Source organism: Pan troglodytes, chromosome 8 (assembly GCF_028858775.2).
Source record: "Pan troglodytes isolate AG18354 chromosome 8, NHGRI_mPanTro3-v2.0_pri, whole genome shotgun sequence".
Classification (NCBI taxonomy): domain Eukaryota; kingdom Metazoa; phylum Chordata; class Mammalia; order Primates; family Hominidae; genus Pan; species Pan troglodytes.
Genome location: NC_072406.2, coordinates 122,682,322 through 122,705,336, shown reverse-complemented (window position 1 = coordinate 122,705,336; position 23,015 = coordinate 122,682,322). Strand labels below are relative to the sequence as shown.

Below are 23,015 nucleotides of genomic sequence, written 5' to 3'. Positions count from 1 at the left end.
CTAATAAAAATTTTTCTATCTATTAAAATAAACCAAAAGTAACCACTCAAATTTTTTACAAAAATTTTAAAAATGATTTTAAACTAGAAAACTGAAGCACTAAATTTTTGTACAAAATGTGTAGTTTAGGATATACTACAACTACAAGAAGCCTTCAAAATGGCTTTCCTCTCATCTTGTCTGCCTAATACCACCATCTGATTATATTTCAGATAATACTACATAGAAAGGACCACATGGCTAATTTCCTTGAACTAAAAAAACTTGCTGACTAATAAATTCATTGAGAGGTTTTTTTAAGTTTCTATTTAAAATCACTGAAAAGTGTAATTATGGCCTGAGTTTAACAAATTCATAAAAACAAAATTAATCTGATTTTAAGTGTCACAGGTAAATATTTTACCTCATCAAGTTTGGCACGAGTCTCATTAAGTTCCTGATTGTAAATGGTATATTCCAGGGCTCGTCTCATTTTATCCCACTTCTGATACTGAGCTAGTTCTTCCTTTTCTTCCTCTAGAGTATGTAATCTCTCTTCAATGTATTTTAACAACTCATTGATTTTTTCCCGTTTGCCCTCTTAAAAGAAATGGGGAGAGAGGTGGAAGAATTGAATAAGATTTTTATGTAATATCACTTCTTAAATATACCTTGAATTAAATTATTTTTAAGAACTGTAGCATTATTTCTTTGATGTGATGTGGTAACCCAATTTAAAATACTAAAATAGCAATTAGCCCATTTATGCCGGAGGTTGCAAATTTTTTTCTGTGAAAAATCAGACCTTGGCAATGACCTTGAGCAGTAGAATGTAAGTAACATCCACAAGCTTAGGATTCCAATAATGGAATGCTAGGCATAAATGGCTTAAGATCCTTTATTATGAAAAGCACCAGAGAACAAATTTACACATGGTGACACTGGTTCTTTTATAACATGTAGTAAGGGCCTCAGTTTAAGCTTCCTTTTAAAAAGTCAGTGTGCCGGCCAGGCGCAGTGGCTCATATGAGTAATCCCAGCACTTTGAGAGGCCAAGGCAGGTGGATCATCTGAAGTCAGGAGTTCGAGATCAGCCTGGACAACATGGTGAAACCCTGTCTCTACTAAAAATACAAAAATTAACTGAGTATGGTGGTGGGCACCTGTAATCCCAGCTACTCAGGGAAGCTGAGGCAGGAGAATCACTTGAACCCGGGAGGCAGAGGTTGCAATAAGCAGAGATCGCGCCACTGCACTCCAGCCTGGGTGACAGAGCAAGACTCCATCTCAAAAAAAAAAAAAAAAAGTCAGTGTGCGTTTCCACAATATTTTTAAAAGCTACTAACATCATTGGTGTTATGGATTCTCAATTTTTATTAATAACAGCATTATCTACTGCTGTCATATACTAAACACCTACTATATTCCCATCATGGAGCCACTCTGTCACAAAAACAGTAATTTGCAACAAAAAAATAAGGCAATATCCCATTTATTTTACCTGTTTCTTTCATTAAGGAGATGCTTTCTTCCTTTCGTTCGTCATACACTCTAGTACCAGCTACTTCTCTTAATAGCTTTAATCTCTGAGAATCTGGTGCTGTTGCCATCTGGTTGATCTAAAATTTTTAGAAAAATAATCATTACATAGCTGTAGCCTCCGTTTAAGAAGAAGAACTCCACGTTGAAAGGTTTTTAATACACATGAAGGTGTTGGGTATCCCTTATGCAAAATGGTTAGAAACCAGAAGTGTTACAGATTTTAGATTTTTTCAAGTTTTGGAATATTTGCATTTATACTTACCAGGTGAGCAACCCAAATCCAAAAATTTGAAATCCAAAATGTTCCAACAAGCATTTCCTTTGAATGTCATGTCCACACTCAAAAGGTTTCAGATTGTAGAGCATTTTGTATTTCAGACTTTTGAATTTGGGACATGCCAAGTTTTAAATAGATTATGATTTGCCTAATGTCATTTGTATAGTAGGCATGCCTACATATCTATGTCTCCTTTACTTAAATGAAATTTACCAAATAAAATCCAAATACAACTGTTACGTTCATAACTCTCCTTTATGAATAGGGCTAACAAGTGAAGGAGTATCTCACACCATCATCTTTTTCTTAGTCAATATGGTAAGGTATAAAAGATGAGCTCCATTCTCAAAAAACAAAGTATTTTTATAAGGGAAAACCATCACTGACTACACTTTTTTTTAAAGCTACAATAATATATTAAAAGTCAATTCTTCCTCAGTTCCCATGGGGATTGGTTCTAGGACCCCCTGCAGGTACCAAAATCCAAGGATGCTCAAGTCCCTTATATAAAATGGCATAGTATTTGCATATAACCTATGCACATCCTTCCATATACTTTAATATCTAGATTAATTATAATAATACAATGTAAATGCTACGTAAATAGTTTTACTGTATTTTTAAATTTGTATTATTTCTTATTGTACTGTTTTAAAATTTTATTTAAATATTTTTGATCCATGGTTGGCTGAATTTGCAGATGTGGAACCTACAGATACAGAAGGCTAACGATATGACAAAAATAGTATGCTTTAAATATAGAGAGAATGGTACAACTTAAGTGCCATGCAACTTAATATATAACAAGTATCCCTAAATGTCAAAAATGATATCACTGCATTAAAAAATTGAAATTATCTCTAAGAAAATATGGTCTATCAAAAGTATCTACATCAAAGAATCATCCTTCAGATCCTCATTATTGAACGCTCCAATTATACATATTGGTTCATGCAATTTACTCACTTAAAAATTATTTTTCAAATGGCTACAACATATGTGCCACTGCTGGGCACTGGAAAAGAGCAAACAAAGCAGAAAAGGTCCTGCCCTCATGGAGCTTACATTCTAATGGAAAAAGACAGAAAATAAGTACTATCATAACAGTGTAAGTGTTATGAAGAAAAAACAGATTAAGGAAATAAAGCACATAGGGTTGAGGGGACCGCAATGCTTTCAGATGAGGCAATCAAGGATGGCATACGGGCAGAAACTGAAATGAAGTAAAAGGGCCTAGATTGACAGCAGACGGATCTCAGAAAAGTGCTCTTTCAAATCAGCCTCCATTTAAAAAAATTTATCTCCCACAAATAGTTAAATCGGAAAAAAACTTGTTCTTCCAGTAACACATTTTCTAAAACTGAAACTCCATATTCTTCCTAATCACTTCTTCTAAATGCTAACTTTCCAATACATATCTAGAAAAAAAGGCCTACAGTATAAAATAAGTGAATATTCTTTGAGAATTTTCCCTAGTCCAAAAAAAAAGTGAAAGTATATGAGAAGAGAGCAGAACAATCAGTTAAAAAAGTTTGTAGTTTGGCTGCTGAAAAAATGTAAAAACAATCCCTATTAGGGAAAATAACACGTAGCAAAATGGCAGATTTCTGGTAATGTTAGCTTTTCAGTATTTTAATTATGATAAATAATTAGGTAACACAAAATATTAATTTTAGAAAGTTTTTCAAATGTGATTTTTATAGAATTCCTACAATATTCTTAATTATTGCAACATTCATAAGCCAATAATGTCTTCCCATACTTTCACCTCAGTAAGTAATACCAGTCACTAGGAAAACAAGATCCACTTAATATGCTGAAATACTTCCATCTCAACATGCAATGGACCTATTTGGTACTTTACGGCCATGTAAAAGAATATGGCCATTTTTGCTTCAGCTTAACCACTCAAATCAATAAACCAAATTCATCACTCAAGAATTACTCAGAAAACAAATTCTACTTAAAAAGGACATACAATTGTTTTACCTTTCCTTGTTTAACAATATAATACGGATTGCTTCGAGAAAAACCAGCGCTTTCAAGGAGGTTCATCACATCATTTTTCCTGTTGACAAACAATGAAATTACTTTCCGATAAATAATTTTAAAGCACCATTAAGCAATGAGTAGAGTAGCTCCTGGGTTGATAGCCTTAGGGAGGAAAGATCAGTAATTAAACCATCTGTATCATCCTCAGAACTTTCTGATTCTTATGTTTATCCTCTATATGTTGACTTGTTGAAGATGAAGCAAATATTCCTCATATATGAAGCAGGTAAAAGAATACTTTTACTCTTTTGTAAGGAAATCATAAAATTGCGGGCTGGGCGCAGTGGCTCATGCCTCTAACCCCAGCACTTTGGGAGGCCAAGGCAGGCAGATCACAAGGTCAAGAGTTCGAGACCAGCCTGCCAACATGGTGAAACCCTGTCTCTACTAAGAATACAAAAAGTAGCCGGGTGTGGTGGTGCCTGCCTGCAATCCCAGCTACTCAGAAGGCTGAGGCAGCAGAATAGCTTGAACCCGGGAGGTGGAGGTTGCAGTGAGCCGAGATTGCGCCACTGCACTCCAGCCTGGGCGACAGAGCAAGACTCCGTATTGAGAAAAAGAAAAATGCTGGCTGGGCGTGGTGGCTCATGTCTGTAATCCTAGCACTTTAGGAAGCCGAGGTGGATCATTTGAGGCCAAGAGTTCGAGACCAACCTGGCCAACACAGCAATACCCCATCTCTATTTAAGTACATATTCAATTTTTTTAAAAAAAAGAAAAATGCTTACGTGACCATCTTCTTGTCTAAGAAATACTGATCCTTTTTGGCACCAATAACTCTTCGAAGTGAAACTTCTTCTTTATCGATCTAAGAAAAAATGTAAAAGCCCACAGTTAATTTAATAGTAAAGGAGAAAACTTTTTAAATAAGGTCATTTTAAAGTCCTTGCCCATAACTATTTATTTTAAAATTTCAATTATCTCACTAAAAATACTACTACAAATACTCAATACTCTTAACCAAGACACTTTTCACAACAGTTTGTACATTCCCATTTGTTAACAGAGTATTCATTGTCATTTTAAGATAAAATCAGTATATAAACTGTAATTATTATAACAAATTATAAAAGCTTAAAAAGTTTCAAAGTATGAAGAAAATCAGCTAAACCAATTAAATTCTCAACATTACTTTAAAAAAAAAGTTACTTACTGGTAACCGGTTGTCTGAATTATCAAAAATAATCTCCACAAAAGCAGAAATAACACGAGGACCAGTACCTTCCTAAAAATGAAAGAAGTGAGATTTGCCATTTAAGTTGTATATTCATATCCTTTAAAGGATTCTTAAAGTCTAGGGCATAATAACAAGTCTGATTCAATGGAGAAAAATTTCTGCTAGATTCATATATACACACACACACTAATCTAACGTCTCTGCTCTTTTGGCAAGAGGGATACATACTTTGGGGATATCCCCAGAGTTATAGTATATATCCCTCTTGCCAAAACAGCAGAGACGTTAGATTAGGACAACAAAACTTCTCAACCAAATAGCTTTTGATTCTAAATAAAAAATAAGAACTATGCAAGACATGTCAAAGTTAGATATCCTTAAATATGATTCTACAGACCACTTTATTAGACTGCAAGACTGGGGACATTTAACTCTACCTATTTGCTAATATCTAATACACCATGAGGCTTTTCTCTTACAGTCTCATTTTAATGCTGCAAAGAAATCCTAATAAATCATGGGATAATTACCAAAAGTCTGTTTTTTAAAAAAAATTGAGACATTCTACAGTTCTAAATCTATTATAGAAATATACACATTTAACATGTGTCACATTTAAACCAATCTATGACACAAAAACTATGGTACCAAGTCCAGATACCTTCCAGATTATAGAAACTATGTAGTAAATACAATGAAGAACTGTACCAAAGAGGTTATTAATTATTTTAATGCCAATCTGAAAAACCTAAAAAGAATTTTTCTATAGGAAATCAATTCTGATTACTGGGCTACAAATTCAAACTAAACAAGGGGAAAAGACAGACGAGCTAAACAAAACAATTTCCTATGTGTCAGAAACACTGTTAAGACATATTGAGGAATTTCATTTTCTAGTCTTTAATAAACAATATTCAAATCAGAAGGATTAATCATTTTATTGTAGTCTTTCATGATTTTCTATCCTAAAATTACTTTAGTCCATTACTCATATTTTTTTCCACATCACATTGGTAATGTGCCAATGTCCTAACAAGGTTTGAGGGAGGCATGACTCACATGAACACGAAAACCCAATCATCGTGCTTATGCATTACAAAAGGACCCACTTAATAAAATATCCTAACTCACATTACTGTAAATATACAGGTGGACCCCAACTTACGACGGTTCAACAAATGGCTGAATGACAACGTGATAGCAGTCTACATTCAGTAGAAACCATAATTTGAGTATCCATAAAATCAGTTTTTTACTTTCAGCATAGTATTCAATAAATTATATGACAGATTCAACACTTTATTATAAAACAGACTTTGTGTTAGATCATTTTGCTCAACTGTAGGCTAATGTCCATTTTTGACTTATGGTATTTTCAGTTTATGATAGGTTTATTAGGACATAACCCCGCTGTAAGTTGCAGAACATCTCTACTGTTTTTCATACTGGAAAATGATGTTTACTATCTAAGTACAAATATGGCTAAAACAACAAACAACTTGTATGTTGTTTAGTTTGCAATGGTTGTTTCTCTATGTTCCAAATTAATTTTTGGTTCTGCATCTTAAAGTTCCTAATCTGCAATCTCAAACTCTTCTTTCTCCTCAGCAAACCTGCTTCTTAAGCCTTTGCAGATCACATCCTTAAAGAAATGTACATGGAGGACATACCCACCTATAGGCAAATCCTATAATTTTCTCCTAACCATCACATAAAAATTAGGCCTTTATCTGGCATTAACATGCTAGGCTAAATTTCACAGCAGAATAAAACACTTATGATATATATCCTGTCTCCTTTAAGACATTTATATGGAGGACATATCCATCTATAGGCAAATCCTATAATTTTCTCCTAAACCACTGTATAAAAATTGGGCTTTTATCTGGCATTAACATGTTAGGCTAAATTTCACAGCAGAGTAACACACTTATGAGATAGATTGTGTCTTGTTCACAAAGAATCTGAAACTTGAACAAATGCTTTTTTAACCAGCATGGAAAATTTATTTTTAAAATACATGTAGTATCAATAATGTCTTAAAGCAGTCTCACTCACATGCAATAAAGCCAACCGCTGTTCTGGACGAAGATGACTAAACTCATCACTGAGAACAAACTGAATTGCTGGAAATACAAAAACAACTATTAGTATACCCTAAAAAGGTGTTTATAACTTATTTATAACTTCCCACACCTCAATAGAACATAGTGTGTCTGGTAATAGACAATGCAAATAAATTATCTGTTTCATATGGACAAAAGGAAATGCAGAAAATGTGCCTGCACATCAGACTAATCAGGTAGGAAATGATATAAGAAAAATACTGAGAAGTTTTCATCGAAACATTTAAAGTAAGAAAATAAAGAGAAACCACCGAAATACATGAAAACAGACAAGCAAAACTAAGGTATACCTCTGGCTCAAAGTGTTCACTGACTGGATTAGGTTAACACTGTATTTGCTTTTTTCCCCACTAGACATAAATGATACGAGTTAAAATCCTTTTTAACAAAATAGGATGTATTTTGAGAATATGCTTAAGTGGATACTTTACCAAAAGAAATAAAACTAAGGAAATACAGGGAAATGTTTGAGATGCCCAACTTCTACTACACGTCTTATACTATACCGAGCTCTGTAAGGGGCCATTCCTACTTCGATACAGAGTACCTAACTGGACCACCCTGCCTAGGAAGTGGAACTCTTTACTCAGCTGTTCTTGTCCCAGTCCACCCAAGAGACCTCTGGCACTGTGTATGTGTGGAGGTGGTGGGGGTGCCCACATCAGCAAGTACGTGCATAAGCATTAATGTGTGTGCTATGGACACAGGTCGAGGTGAGGAGACTTCACACTGCCCTCATCCCTGGAGATTCTGAAATACTTCCACTTCAGTCCACTCTCTCATCATTGCCAAATTACAACCACAATAGGATATACAGGCTAGAGAGTGCCTTTCAGATTCGTGTGCACAGAAGAGATAGAACCTTTGCTCTTATTAAGCCAGTCCACTAAATGCCCCTTTCCCTCAAGCATTACCCAACTAAAAAGTTCAAATTTTTCAACCTACTCCTTAACTGTCTAATTTTGTTAAAATGTTTTTCTCCTCAAAGGATTTGTTAACAGACGCATTGCTATTTACACTTAAATGCAATTTATCTTTAGAGAGAATTTTTGAAGCTCTATTTACTATCTTCAAAGTGACAACAGTCTGTTCAGTTTCAAGTTTTTTATACCTCTTCATCCTTTACAAAGATGATTGGTTTAGAAAACGTTTTTAAAAAGGTGAAATAAGAAAGATGAACAATTTTCCAAAGCAATACTATCAACTATTCTACTGCATTTACACACATTTAAAATATGCATTTATAACATTTATATATTACATTCAAGTTTAAAAAGCATTTTGATACATACTATTGCATTCCATTCTTACAAACCATCTAAGGTAGACAGGGCAAACATCCAAATATCTCCATTTTTAAAGTGAAAAGAAAAATTTGAGAGGCTACATGTTTTGCCCACTCTCACATAGCTAATCAGCCACTGGGTATAAAGCAGAATTCAGATCTGTATACTCTAAACCCTCTACACTTAAGCTGCAACCCCATATAAAGTATTTCTTGGGTTTCATGCATACATAACCTCAGAAAATTAATGATTTTACTAATCTACCCTAAGATACCCAGGTCTTAATATATTTACAATTCAAAAAGCAACACCTACCATAAAAAAAGTTACTTTTTCCAGATCCATTTCTGCCCACTGGAAAATTTCAAAAAGTACAAGTTATTTTACATAAAAACCAATAAAACTGTTTACCTTTTAAAAAATACTCAATATTTTTAAAATCCAATTTTCTAATACATCTTAACATCTGAAATTAAACAACAGTGAACAAAAGAAACCAATAAAACAACTATAATCACCAAATAAATTCAATTTTTGTACAGATTTCTAATAGTTTTTTCTTTAAAGATATTTCACAGTTGATCCGTTTGCTCTTACCCAACAGTTTAAAATGAATAGGAATAGCTAAATATACTACCTGGCTCTTATAATATCATATTACAATGGATATATAATTCTATTTTAACTATATGTTTAACAATTTAAAGATTCATATATTACTAATGTTCTAAAACAATCATTTTAAATCCTTAAAGTGTTCTCATGTTTAAAATCAACCCTATATTATCATGTGTAGTCTCACAGAACCACAAAAGTATAAATAATTTTAAGGTACTTTTTGACTAACAAAACTCAAATATAAGCAATTCAATATGTAAAAGGGTATCAAATCCTTTTGATTTTAAGTGTATTTGTTTAGTGAAATTTTCAGTGTTAAGACTCATAAATAACTATGTCAGTCTTCTCAATCTTGAGCCAGAAATATCCTGAGCAAATTAACCACAAAGTTACCACCTTTAATGCAAAGTAAATCTCAAAAAGATCATTCATGTCACGCCAGAAAGGATGTACTTTTTAAAAAAACGCATATGACAGACACAGGAGCCAGCTTGAAGTAGCTAAAACTAGGGGTAATCTGAGCATCAAAATGGCCAAATAAATTATAAATTATTGGTGGGGGGAATAATCCATGCATCCATATCAATAATAAAAACATAAATAAGTAGGTAAGGAAGGAGAATTACCAAATGCCAAGTTGTAAATGTGAAAGGAGTGCTGGAAATGAAAAATCATTTTGTGACCGTCAGAATAAAGGCAAGGGTCATCAACAGATGGTAAATGCAGGCACAAAGTTTGAAAAGGAGCACAAGATTTACATGGTCCAAAAGCATCTGCCTATATTACTTATTAGCTGCAAGGGAAAAAATAATATCTACACAGTGGAAACATTAGACCTTGACTGGGTGATCAAAAGTAATATCATCAATAAGAGTCAGACAGACCTCATGTGCCTCCAGATGTGATATCCTGAGAGGGACACAACATCACTTATGTCTTAATTCTCAAAAATAACAATGTTATAAAAGACAAAGGAAGGCTGTGGAAATGATCCAGATTAAAGGAGACTAAAGAAGCATGACAACTATGAAATACCTGCTCCTAAATTAGATCCTGTACTGGAGGGGGAAAAATGCTATCAAGAACACTTCTGGGTCAGTCAACATAACTGGAAAATGGACAGATTACTATGTATTAAATTTACTTAAGTTGTAAATTGTACTGTGATTATGAAAGAGAATATCCCTCCTCTTAGAAAGTACACATTAAAGTCAGAGGTAAAGGACCATGGTGTAAATAACTTTAAGGAAAAAAGTGTGTAAAAAGTGGAAATGATACAGCAAGTGGGGAAAATGTTAACAACAGGTGAATCTAGGTAAAGGGTTTATGAGTAGTCTCTGAACAGTTCTTATTGGGGCAATTTTTCTGTAAATTTGAAACTATTTCTAAATAAAAGTTTAAGATGACAATTTATCATTAAATGAATAAATATTTCAAACCACAATCCATCTATAAATAACTGAAATTTTAAGAATTTCCTTTTAAGAATTAATCCTAGAGTGGAACACTATATAGCAATTTTAAAGGATGCTGAATATTTAATAAAGATATTTCAAGATTTATCCTGAAGGAGAATAACAGATTACCAGTAAGTTATATGATGAACCCATTTTTATTTAAAAATGAACCCATTTTTATTTAAAAATGAACCCATTTTTATTTAAAAATGAACCCATTTTTATTTAAAAATGAACCCATTTTTATTTAAAAATGAACCCATTTTTATTTAAAAATGAACCCATTTTTATTTAAAAATGAACCCATTTTTATTTAAAAATGAACCCATTTTTATTTAAAAATGAACCCATTTTTATTTAAATATATATTAAGAAGATATATACAAAGACTAAAAACGTACTGAGGTAAACACAGTTTATATGTGGCCCCAGATTCACCTTTCTCAACCCAGGCCTTGGCTGCCAATCAATGGAAAAGCTCAGTCTCCTAATACCTCTGGTAGATTCAAGCTACCTTGGGAGTACATTCAGGTACTCCTGAATTGTGAACATGGAAAGGAGGCTATAACTCCCTGACTACTTCCGGGTGTTAGTTCCCAGAGCACCACAATCCAAAAGCTTGGAGGCATCAATGCCGGATGTAGAAAACTTTGACCAATGAAAGACAGGTGCCAGCAAACAAATCCTTGTCAGAATCCAAATCCATTCCTCTATCATCTGACCTTTCTAAGGCATGGTGGGTCCACAAAGTCTGTGAGTTATTCAACATGACTGCAAACCACCTGTGTCTTCTTTAGAAATCTATGACCAGCTTTTCTCTTCATTCTTGCCCTCAAACTGCACCTCCCATTAAAGCCTTAGCAGCTAATCCTGTCTGTGCTGTTTTCTAGGAAACCAGGACTAATCACAAGTATAGACTGTTATTATTTAGAATGGTTATCTCTGAAGAATCATGGTGTGCAGTAAAAAACAAAGAATGGTTATCTCTGGGTAAAAGGATTATAGTTTATCTTAATTTTCTTCCTTTTAGCTTTTCCATAATGTTCTATAACATGTATTTCTTTTGTTAAAGGTTAGGGGGAAAAAGTCCCTAAAAAGGTATATGTTTGATGCATATACCCAACATCAGTACAAGAGATATTTTTTAATAGTCAACATCATTCATCAATCAAAGTGGTATGCTTTCACCAGATATTTTTAAGGCAAATCTCAGTACCTAACTACTTTTGGTCTTTCTTACATTATGTCTTACAACCTGTCTGGTTTTAAAACATGTTTAATCAGTACTGTTATCTTGGGTTCATTTGTTTTAGTTAAACAAAACCATTTTCCTTTGTAACAGTGACTATTAACAAATCTAATGCTGCAATCACAAAGTACAACAGCTAACTGATAACAGCTAAAACAATGGTATTTGACGGACCTTATAGACAAAATGTAATCATTCTAGCTAGTAAGTTACAGATCATTTATAAAATCACACAAATGAAATATTAAGATACTTATTTTAAGGTGCAAGTTAAAGAAAACAGAAATCGAATAATTCTTATTTTTCTACATTTCTAAAGATTTTCTGATTGATGAAAAAAATCAGAAAGTACTTATATGTGAGCAAAACCCCAGTACAATTAAGCCACCCTATGGCATGTCAATTCAATTAAATGACTTCAGTAGACAGAGCACAAGCGGGGAAAAAAAAGTATGCCTTCTTTATTCCCAACTACAAGGCTGCTATTGATAAATCGAGGGCAAAAAAACCTGCCTTCAATTTTATCATTTTATACAAAATGAAGTATGATTCTCTAAAGGTCTTCTGGAAACATCAGTAATGTGAATCTCACCCACGCGCCACAGACTGAATTGTGTCCCCCTGAAACAACTGACACCTTAATCCCGAATGTGATAGTATTTGGACATGGGGACCCCTGGAAGATGATTATGGTTAAATGAGGACATGAGGATGGGGCCATGTGAGCACACAGCAAGACAGCAGCTGTCCATAAGCCAGGAAGAGAGCCTCACCAGAACCTAACCATGCAGGTATCCTGATCATGGATGTCTGACCTCCAGACTATGAGAAAAAAAATATCTTGTTTAAGCCACCAGTCTATGGTATTTTGTTATGGCTGCCTTAGCAAACTAATATACCACTTAGTTTGGACTCTGTACAGCAAAACTATGTCAACAGCAGTCTGTGTTTCTGGTGTCCAGAAGCACTCCTTTCATCTATCCTGTAAAATACTCAGCAGAGTGTCAGAAAACATTTTTGTTAGCTGTATCAGCAAAATGCACACTACAATCTGAGCAATCTATAATGACTACATATTGTTAATGGCAATCACCATTAGCTCTTTATCTTCACACTTACATAAGGTTTCTCATTTAATCTTCTCAACAGCCCTATGAGACAGGTATCATCTCCACTTTACAAATGAGAAAACTGAAGCTTCTCAGAAAGTGAAAAAGAACGTGTGCCACAACTGGGATTCTTTTTTTCGTTGTTGTTATACTAGGATACATGTGCACAACATGCAGGTTTGTTACATAGGTATACATGTGCCATGTTGGTTTGCTGCACCCATCAACTCGACATTTACATTAGGTATTTCTCCTAATGCTATCCCTCCCCCAGGCCCCCACCCCCCTACAACTGGGATGTGAACCCCATTCTGTTATGCTCCAAAGTTTATGCTCTTCCAGTCTAGCTACATGGTCTGTCCTTAGAGACACTGACTGCCAGGGGTGAGGGGGAATCCTGGCATCTACTTTGTGAATAAAAATTGTCTGTCTCTGAAATAAGGCAACAGTCAGCATTTTCACTAGGATATATAACAAGAACAGAAGAGCGGAAATGCTTTAAAACACTCTTACACACACATACAAGGCTACCCAGATAAAAAATGTATAACTTATGAGTGTCTTATCCAAACATTTTAAGTTTATAAAAATAAGCAATTCATCAGTGCAATAAGACAGAAAAGTTATTTCACGCAGAAAAATATAACTTAATATTCAAAGACAATTCCTGTCTCCTTAAGCCAATATACAAATGGACAGAATTTACATTATCTGTATAGACTATAAATATGACCGAGTAAACCAAGAACACTTACCAATCACATTATGTTTTGAACTGAAGGGATCTACAATTGTTTGATCTCTGTAACTTCGAAAACCCTGGATAATCACCTAGTAAATAAAAAACATTTTTGAGAACCCACCCCCCCCCAAAAAAATTAACATTTTTCTCTTGCATTTCTTTCTCGTTTTTCATTTAATGCAATATAGAAAACTCGAAATTTCATATAAGAAAAATTCGTTTTGGAAAGTGGTGATTAAAAATCTGCTAAAAAAAAAAACTCCTTTTATCGGTAATCTTTGCGAAGGCAATGCTGCTGGGTTTTATTTTTTTTTAGGAGTTATGCTGTCAACCTGTTAAGGACCTTTCAACATCAAAAACACCGTGTGAGCTTAACTGAACACTAAACGCTGCAGTACAACAGCAAGTCTATAAAGCAGGCCGACGGGCCCCAGCTCTCCTGACTCCAAGACCACCGAGTGCTGCTTTCAGTCACTCACGCCGGCCAGCCTGAAAGAGCCCACGTTCCAAAGAAGGAGTGCTCAGAGCCCGACGGACCCAATAGAAAACCGTCTCCAAGGCCGTGTGCTCATCTTTGTGGTGGAGGCCCGCGCGGGAAGACCATTTTGACAGAAGTAAACAACCGAGGGAGGCGGCGCTCCGTATCCTGCAAGCAGGAGGGTCCCGCTCACTTCGCGGGTTAATCGGGGAGAGGCACGGCCCCCCGCAGTGACAGGTGACGACACCCCAGCCAATGCCCCCAGGGCCGCCCCCGGGCCGGGGAGGCCACCTTTCCACACATCCCAGGCACATGGGCCGTGTGAGGCCACCCCTGCAGGACCACACAGCCCTTCCCGCCCGCGGCCGCCCCGGCGGGGTGCCCCCGCCAGCTCTGGGGCCACCCAGGAAGGCCCGGTCCCTCCCAGCGGCCCGCCCGCCGGCCCTTCCACACCTCTCGGAGATCCTGCCTCTCCCAGACAAGCGCCAGCGGGGAGGCCCGGGCTGCAAAGGAGGGCCCCAATTCTCCGCGACCCCGCAGCCGGGGCACTAGCGGGGCCCGGGTCTCCCTCCTCCCCCACAGTCCCCGCCCAGCCCTGGTCCAGCCTGTGGAGACAGGGGAGAGGCTGCGGGTGGCGCCGCAACAGTCCCGCCTCAAGGAGCGGTCCTTACTGGCCCATGACGGGGTGGAGGGACGTGAAGGCCTTACCTGCTTTATGTACATGATTCCGGGCCCCTGGCCTGGAAGGAGACCTGCCCCGGAGCAGCAACCGCACGGCTGCAGGGTCAGGTGAGGCGCCTACGCGACCCCTCCCCCAAAGCGCCGCTCGCTCCCCTCAGCCAAACAAAATGGCGGCGCTCGTGGGGGCGGAGTCCGCGCCTTGGACGGAACCACCTTGCAGCCTTCACAGGGCGTAGGAGGAGTCAAGTTCAGGTCTGCTCTTTCTTTTAGGCAAAACCAGTCCTCCACAGCGTTTTTTGGTGGATTTCTTTTGAATCTAGAATTCTGTAGCTAACGCTTTCCTGAGACTTAGTCAAAAGCTTCACTCGGAAAATCTATGACCGTAGGGTTGGTCCGTACCACCTCCGAGCGCGGGGCCAATGGTCGCGTCCACAAAGGGGGAAAGGTTCCGCGCCAAAGCCAAGAGGGAGACTCCGAGGGCCAGTAGCGCCGCGGGCCGTCGGCCACGTGATTCCGCGCTGTTTAAAAAAGCGGACCTCGCGCGCACTGTGCTAGCCTTGGAACACATGGAATGCTGGTGATTCTTGGAATTCTGTGTGCGGAGTCAATGCCGCCCCTTTGTTATCGCTCTCCATAGGAACGTTTACAATCTTAGCACGCCCCAAGCTGGTTCCGAATTGCCCACTCGGAGGACAACCCCGAAGGGATTTGTCAATGCTCGAAAATTTGTTTTAATAATGTGATGATTAATTCTCTCGGGAACTGTTTCTGCTCAACCATCTGCTATAAATCTAGGCAGATCTGTACAATAGCAACAAAGATTTAGGTAAGGCTGAAAGCTTTTAATCCACTTTAAAAACAAAAGAAAACAGCCTGAAAGATACTAGGTGCTAGTGGCAACCCTAGGTCTGTCTGATCCTTGTCAGTCTTGGGAGAAAAACATCATTTGTTTAGAAAATGAATCTCTGGGCTGCTCTGAAATTACTTGCTGGGAAGAGAACAAAATAACTACCCAAATCATCCCCAGCCCCCCCCCCCCCCCCGCCCGCTGCTGGAGACAATTCTGGCCCTAATTATTTCTAGATTGAACTATTTTTAGTAGCCTCCTAACTGCCTCTGCTAACCAGGTTGTCTCCCTATGAGTCCTTTATCTGGAGCCCGGATCAAATCCTATCCAGCCCTTGGTTTAAAAAAATAAATAGGCCTGGTCGAGTGGCTCAAGCGTGTAATCCCAGCACTTTGGGAGGCTGAGGGGGGAGGATCACCTGAGGTCACGAGTTCAAGACCAGCCTGGCCAGCATGGCGAAACCCCCGTCTCTACTCGAAATACAAAAATTAGCTGGGCGTCGTGGCGGGTGCCTGTAATCCCAGTTACTCGGGAGGCTGGGGCAGGAGAATTGCTTGAATCCAGGAGGCAGAGGTTGCAGTGAGCCAAGATCGCGCCACTGCACTCCAGCCTGGGCAACAGAGCAAGACTGTCTCAAAATAAATAAATATTTAAGCATTTTCTTTTATTTCTAACTTTTTTTTTTTTTTTTTTTTTGACAGGATCTTGCTCTGTCACCCAGGGTGGAGCTGGAGCACAGTGGCTCGGTCATGGTTCACTGCAGCCTCGAACTCCTGGGTTCAAGCCATCCTCCCACCTCAGCCTACAGGCTGTGGCCACTAAGCCCAGCTTTTTTTTGTTTTTGTAGAGACGGGGTCTCCTTATGTTGCCCAGGCTGGTCTCTAACTTCTGGCCTCAAGCGATCCTCCCACCTCTGCCTCCCTAAATGCTGGGATTACAGGAATGAGCCACTGCACTCAATCTAAACATTTTACTTCTAGATTTTAGTTGTATTATTTAAAGCTTAGGACAGGTATGGTGGTTCACGCCTGTAATCCCAGCACTTTGGGAGGCCCAGGTGGGTGGATCACTTGAGGTCAGGAGTTTCAGAACAGTCTGGCCAACGTGGCAGATAGGATTATCTTATACATCCTGTTTGTAATTCTAAATATGATGGAGTTTTATCATCTTCATTTTATAGACTAGGAAGTGGAGGCTTAGCATGGCAAAACTCCGTCTCTACTAAAAATACAAAAATTAGCTGGGCGTGGTGGCAGACGCCTGTAATCTCAGCTACTCAGGAAGCTGAAGCAGGAGAATCACTTGAACCCAGGAGGCAGAGGTTGCAGTGAGCCGAGACTGTGACACTGCACTCCAGCCTGGGTGATGGAGCAAGACTCTGTCTCAAAAAAAAAAATTCTAAGCCTCCACTTCCTAGTCTATAAAATGAAGACGATAAAACTCCATCATATTTAGAATTACAAACAGGATGTATAAGATAATCCTATCTACCTAAAATTGTTTATACATATGTAGGCAGAATATGAAAAGATGGTGACTAAAACATTTGAATGGCTTTCACAGTGATGGGAGTTTTACTTTCTTCCTTAGGCTTTTCCATATTAAATGAAGCTTATACAATTAGCTTATATAATTTATATAGGCAGAAAAAAAGATCAGCGAAAAACCTAAAATAATCAAAAGGTGATTTTGAGAATGTAATGCTTTTATTTATATTTATGTATTTATTGTCTATCTCTGCACGAATATAAATCCAAGAGAGAAGGGACTTCATTTTGTTCCTGCTGTTACTTAGTAACTAATTCACAGAAAGTACTCAGTATATATTTATGAGTGAAAAATGCACAGAAGCAAAGTACTTACCACCGTGCAGGGCTTACATATGCCAGCTACTGGTGTTTAAAAGCTCCCTATGTCCCCATTCCACCCACCTTTCATCCCCCTTAGGAGCATCATTCTCTTCTGGTAAGTACGTAGGAGTCGAACATATTGATCTCCTTTAGCCAGGATAAATAGTTATTCAAACCTATGAACTATCTGGAAGCAAAGGGACATTCCTGAAAGAAATTGCCACCATAAAGCAGAATGCCAGCCGCACAGTGCCTACTAGCTCATAGCTAAACAACGGAGAACTGCAGCCTTGAAACAGTGCCCCAAAGAGTTAAAGAAGCCTGTGACTAACAAATTCTTGAGTTTGCAGGATAGCAGATGAGAAAAGAAACAACTTGCTGAAACTCCCTCCACTTGTAATATTAAAAAACTGACTGAAATTGCTTGCAACCAACATGACCAACTGGAGTTTGTGCAGAATGGTTTGCTAACATCACAGCCTGAATTTCCAGTGCATGGTTCATACAAACTCCCCCTGAGTTTGACATATGATCCATGTGGTGGCATGAAGAGGTAACTGTGCATGCCTCAGCACTTTCTAGACCTCCGCTTTCCTTCCGCCAATCACCTACTAATCCCAGAATCCACCCATGAATTTTTTTCTAATAAAATTACTGCTTTAAACCTAGCACAGAGAGACAGATTCGAGCTGGATTCCTGTCTTTTTAGTCAACTTGCAATAAAAAGCTTTTCTTTTCTCAAAAACCCGGTATCATAGTATTGGCTTCTAGCACATCAAGCACTGAGCCCTTTTTGCTTGGTAACATCATTTTACATCTAAACATCCCATTAACAACACATGGCATCACCTCCTCAGTGTTTTTATTTCTCTCCCCCAACCCCACCTCAGATTGATTCAGCATGATCACTTAGACACACTGGAGTGGGAGGAGGGGAAAAAGAGACATTAATCATAAGTCTCTTTAAGAAGGGAGTCTCTAATGCTCAAAGCACAGACACACAGCAATCATAATCCCGTATATTTGTGTAGCTCCTCACCCAGCTTCAAAGTGCTATCATGTGTATGGTCTGTCTTAGATTTTTCTCACTGATGCTGTGAGGAGCAAGGGTACTTATTTTGCATTGGGTTGGAAACCCAAGGGTCTTATGCTGACTCCATTTGACAAATTCCATGAGTTGGGACATGTCATTTTACCATGTGACTTTCTGTAGATAAAATGGGAATATTCTCTGCCTTTCCAGGCAGCAAAGATGCAGATAGACATTTGCCCCAACAGTCAGTGGTCAGACTTTGGGAGAGCCGGGTCACATCCCGGCTCTATCACTTGCTGATGTATGACCTGGGGAAGATTAACCTCCTGAAGCCTGTTTCCTCATCTATAAGTAAAGATTTTAATGATATCTATGGAAATTTCCTTGCAGGTAAATTAGGCTGATTTATTTAAAATAACTGGCACAAGACATAGTGTTAGCTATTTTTGTTATTAGTTCATAGCCAAACTTGTAGTCAGCAAATCCCTGGGAAAAGACAGCAAAGAGCTAAACTGAAAAATCAAAATGCCAGGAGAAAACTGACCAAAGACTCTGGGACCACCTCACCCCCCATTATTCATTCATTCATTCATTCATTCATTCATTGAACAGATATTTACTGATTACCTCTAGCATGAATGTGTCCTAATAGCGTTGAGGAGAAAGAAACTTTTCCTCTGCCCTTTTATGTTTATGGGTGAGGTGTGGAGTGGGGGGAATCCATGAACATAAGAGGACAGGAGCTTAAGGCTTGGCGGCGATCGCCTGTAGTCCCAGCTACTCCGGAGACTGAGGTGGGAGGACGGCTTGAACCTAGGCGTTCAAGGCTGCAGTGAATCATGACTGTGCCACTGCACTCCAGCCTGCATGACACACTAGCAAAAGAAAAAGCAGATTTTAATCACATACGTACATGTGGGAGTTCACAAAGAAATGTGACTCAAAAGGGCAGTTACAATTTGGGGCTTATATACCCCAAATGGAGTTTGAGACCAGCCTAGCCAACATGGCAAAACCCCATCTCTGCTAAAAATACAAAAATTACCCAGGCATGGTGGCCTGCAACTGTAATCCCAGCTACTAGGGAGGCTGGGGCAGAAGAATTGCTTGAATCTAGGAGGTGGAGGTTGCAGTGAGTTAAGATCACACCACTGCACTTCAGCCTGGGTGACAGAGTGAGACTCCATCTCAAAAAAGAGAAAAAAATCCATTTTGACTGTGTGCTCATTGGTCAGGGAAATTGCCGCAGGATGGGTTTATGGACCTAGTGCAACGAATGTGAAACAGACTTGAGCCAGGACTTCATGTATCACCTGGCCTTTGTACACCTCCACTGGATCAGGGGAGCCATAAACATGTTTGAGCTCAGTGTCAGCTCAGATCCTATGTCCAACAGCACTCAAAAGATCTGGGTGTTCCCCTTTTCCTAGAGTTCAGTTACTCTGTTAAGTTTTAGGGTCAGATTGAAAGAAATGATACTGAATATACCCAAGGAGAAAATACACCTTCCTTGGGACTCAGCTTCCCCCTCAGTTGATGGGCTGTGGTGTGAGATCTGCCTCCCGTACATAAACTGGATGAGGGGTTGAGACTTTCCATTGCAGGGACTGACATCAGCTTGTGCTCGCTCAAGCCTAATCTAATTTGGTATGTAAGTGAAGCTGTACACACTGTCACTGGCTGCCAACTTATCTTACTCCTAGAACAACATGGTCTATGAACCATAGCCACAAACCCCTATGCGTTATAGACTTAAACAGGTCCTAAGACAAAATTATAATGAATTTAGTTTAAAGATCTTAATTGGCTTTACTTGTGATTCTAGAATCAAGCAACACCCCATTCTATGAAAAAGAATGCACATTCTGGTGAGTTGAGCAGAAGATCATGGCTTTCTAGATAGAAAAGGGCTGAGGAAAGCAGACAGAAAACAAAACACAGCTGTTTCAAAGTTGCTCTCCTTGTAAAGGTTAAAGCAGAGGAAGCTTCCTCATCATGCTGGCTAAAACAGGCCTATTTAGGAATTTGGCTATTTTCTCTCTCTCTTGATTTCTTGAAAGGTCAGATAAACAACTTAGTTTTGGCATGGTGTTGTGGAACTTCAATATGAGTAAATCCATTTTGGTTTGGTCTGTTGGGTCTAGTGCAGGAGCTCCATGAAAACCAATGACTTTCTATAAATTTTATTTAGCAAACCTAGGAGCTAAAACTACAAAACCCCCAGATGGAAACATAGGAGTAAATCGTTGTGACCTTGTGTTGGCAGTGGTTTCTGTAATGCATCGCCAAAGCAAAGTAACACACACAAAGATTAATTGTACTTCCTCAAAACTGTTGTTCACTAAGAGAAGTGAAAAGCTATAGACTGGGAGAAAATATTTGCAAATTATATACCTGACAATTTACATATGTGTGTGTGTGTGTGTGTGTGTGTATATATATATATATATATATATAAAATATATAAAGAACTCTCACAACTCAACAATAAAAGACAAACAACCCACTTTAAAAATGGGCAAAAGATTTGAATACACATTTCTCCAAAGAAGATAAACAAATGGCCAATAAACGTGTGAAAAGATGCTCCACATCATTAGTCATCAGAGGAATGTCAATCAAAACCACAGTCAGATACCACTTCATACCCACTAGGATGGCTAAAATAAAAAGGCAGACAATAACATGTGTTGGCTGGGATATGGAGAAATTGAAAGCCTCGTATGTTGCTGGTGGGATTGTAAGATGATGCAGCCACTTTGGAAAACATTTAGGCACTTTCCAAAATAGGAAAATCCACAGAGACAGAAAACAGTTCAGTGGCTGCCTGGGGCTGGGGATTGGAAGGGAAGGTTTGAAAATGGAGTACAGGTTTGTTTTTTAGGGGAGGAAAGGGAGTGTTGAAAATATCCTAAAATTATATTGTAACAATGGTTGCATGACTTCTTGAATATAGTGAAAATAACTCAACTCCATATTTTAAATGGGTAAATTTTATTGTATGTGAAATATATCTTAATAAAGCTGGAAAAACCTAGGAAAATATTTCAACAGTGAATCTTTGAACCATACCAATACTTAGACCATGTACAGATGATAATGTGTAGATTATCTAAGTCATTCTTGAACCATTTCATAAAATATAACAGTGCTGTATATAATTGAAATACATCATAATTTGAAATGTGCTATTGAAATCTCAGGTTTAGATCGTCTTTACACAAAGCTTGAGCTATTTAGATTAATGCAGAAATCCAAATTCTGGCATAGATTCAAATATGCCAGGTTCCAGATTCCCAATTTTTCACTCAGTAGTAACTGTATCACTAGAAAGTTAAACACAAAACTACATTATTTAACAGTAACGTAAGCTGATACATTTTCTGGTTTAAATTATCTTTTATAATTTAAAAGGTATTTAATACAAAATCCCTAAATCTAGTATAAGTATTTTTGGGAGAAAGCAATGAAATGCAAAAAACAAGTTACTAGGAAAAGGGAGGTTTGGCCAGGCATAGTGGCTCATGCCTGTAATCCCAGCACTTTGGGAGGCCAAGGTGGGTGGATCACGAGGTCAAGAGATCGAGACCATCCTGGCCAACATGGTGAATACCCATCTCTACTAAAAATATAAAAATTAGCTGGGCATGCTGGCGCACACCTGTAGTCCCAGCTACTCAGGAGGCTGAGGCAGGAGAATCGCTTGAGCCCGGGAGGCAGAGGTTGCAGTGAGCCGAGATCGTGCCACTGCACTCCAGCCTAGGCAACAAGAGCGAGACTCCATCTCAAAAAAAAAAAAAAAAAAAAGAGACGTGAACTACAGACACATGCCGTGACGTGGCTGAATCTCCAAAATATTATATTGAGTGTGGCCAGGGGTGGTAACTCATGCCTGTAATCCGAACACTTAGGGATGCAGAGGCGGAAGGAACGCTTGAGCCCAGAAGTTTGACACCAGCCTGGGCAACATTGCAAGACCCCATTCTCCACAAAAAGGAAAAAATATATGTATTCTACTGAGTGAAAACAGCTTTCCCCTGATGAATACACACTGTGTAATTCTATGTATATGAAGTTCTTGAACAGGTGAAAAGCATCTATGGTGGAAAAAAATCAACTCTGTCTGATAATGAGGGCATATAGATTTAAAAAAATCAGAAAAGTGATAGCTTCAGGGAGAGTTGGAGAGAACCAGGAAGGAACATAGGGAATTTTCTGAGAGATGATGATAATGTTCTGTATCTTTATGGAGATTTGGATTCCACGATTTATGCATTTCTCAAAACTCAGTTAAGAATTTTGGAGGAGCTTCTGAAACCTTTTAGGGGATGGGCAGTTACTCTGTGATTCTCCCTGAGCATGTGCATGTTAAATGAATTTGTATGCCTTTTCTCTTATTAATCTGCCTCATGTCAGTGATTTTCCAACCTCCAGGGGGGCCAGGGCCTTGGCCCCTATACCTCTCATTTCTGGACATCCAGTAACTTGGATGCTTGCAATGAAATATGTTTT

General features: G+C 38.3%; 1 protein-coding gene and 1 non-coding gene across 2 annotated transcripts in view; both read right to left on the bottom strand.

The window, feature by feature from the left end:
• SMC3 (structural maintenance of chromosomes 3) overlaps positions 1-15,382 on the bottom strand; it is a 37,554-nt gene extending 22,172 nt beyond the window's left edge. The window contains exons 1-9 of the mRNA XM_016919315.4: positions 14,801-15,382; positions 13,628-13,703; positions 8,755-8,793; positions 7,086-7,153; positions 5,004-5,075; positions 4,579-4,658; positions 3,788-3,866; positions 1,481-1,598; positions 404-579 (exon numbers count right to left, since the gene is read on the bottom strand). Coding sequence (XP_016774804.1) covers positions 404-579; positions 1,481-1,598; positions 3,788-3,866; positions 4,579-4,658; positions 5,004-5,075; positions 7,086-7,153; positions 8,755-8,793; positions 13,628-13,703; positions 14,801-14,815 — 723 coding nt within the window. The 5' untranslated portion in view covers positions 14,816-15,382. The remainder of the gene's footprint in view (positions 1-403; positions 580-1,480; positions 1,599-3,787; positions 3,867-4,578; positions 4,659-5,003; positions 5,076-7,085; positions 7,154-8,754; positions 8,794-13,627; positions 13,704-14,800) is intronic.
• LOC112204698 (small nucleolar RNA U13) lies at positions 6,031-6,132 on the bottom strand. Its single transcript, XR_002938365.1, has one exon. It is a non-coding gene; the product is annotated as a small nucleolar RNA U13 (small nucleolar RNA).
• Positions 15,383-23,015: the final 7,633 nt, after the last annotated feature.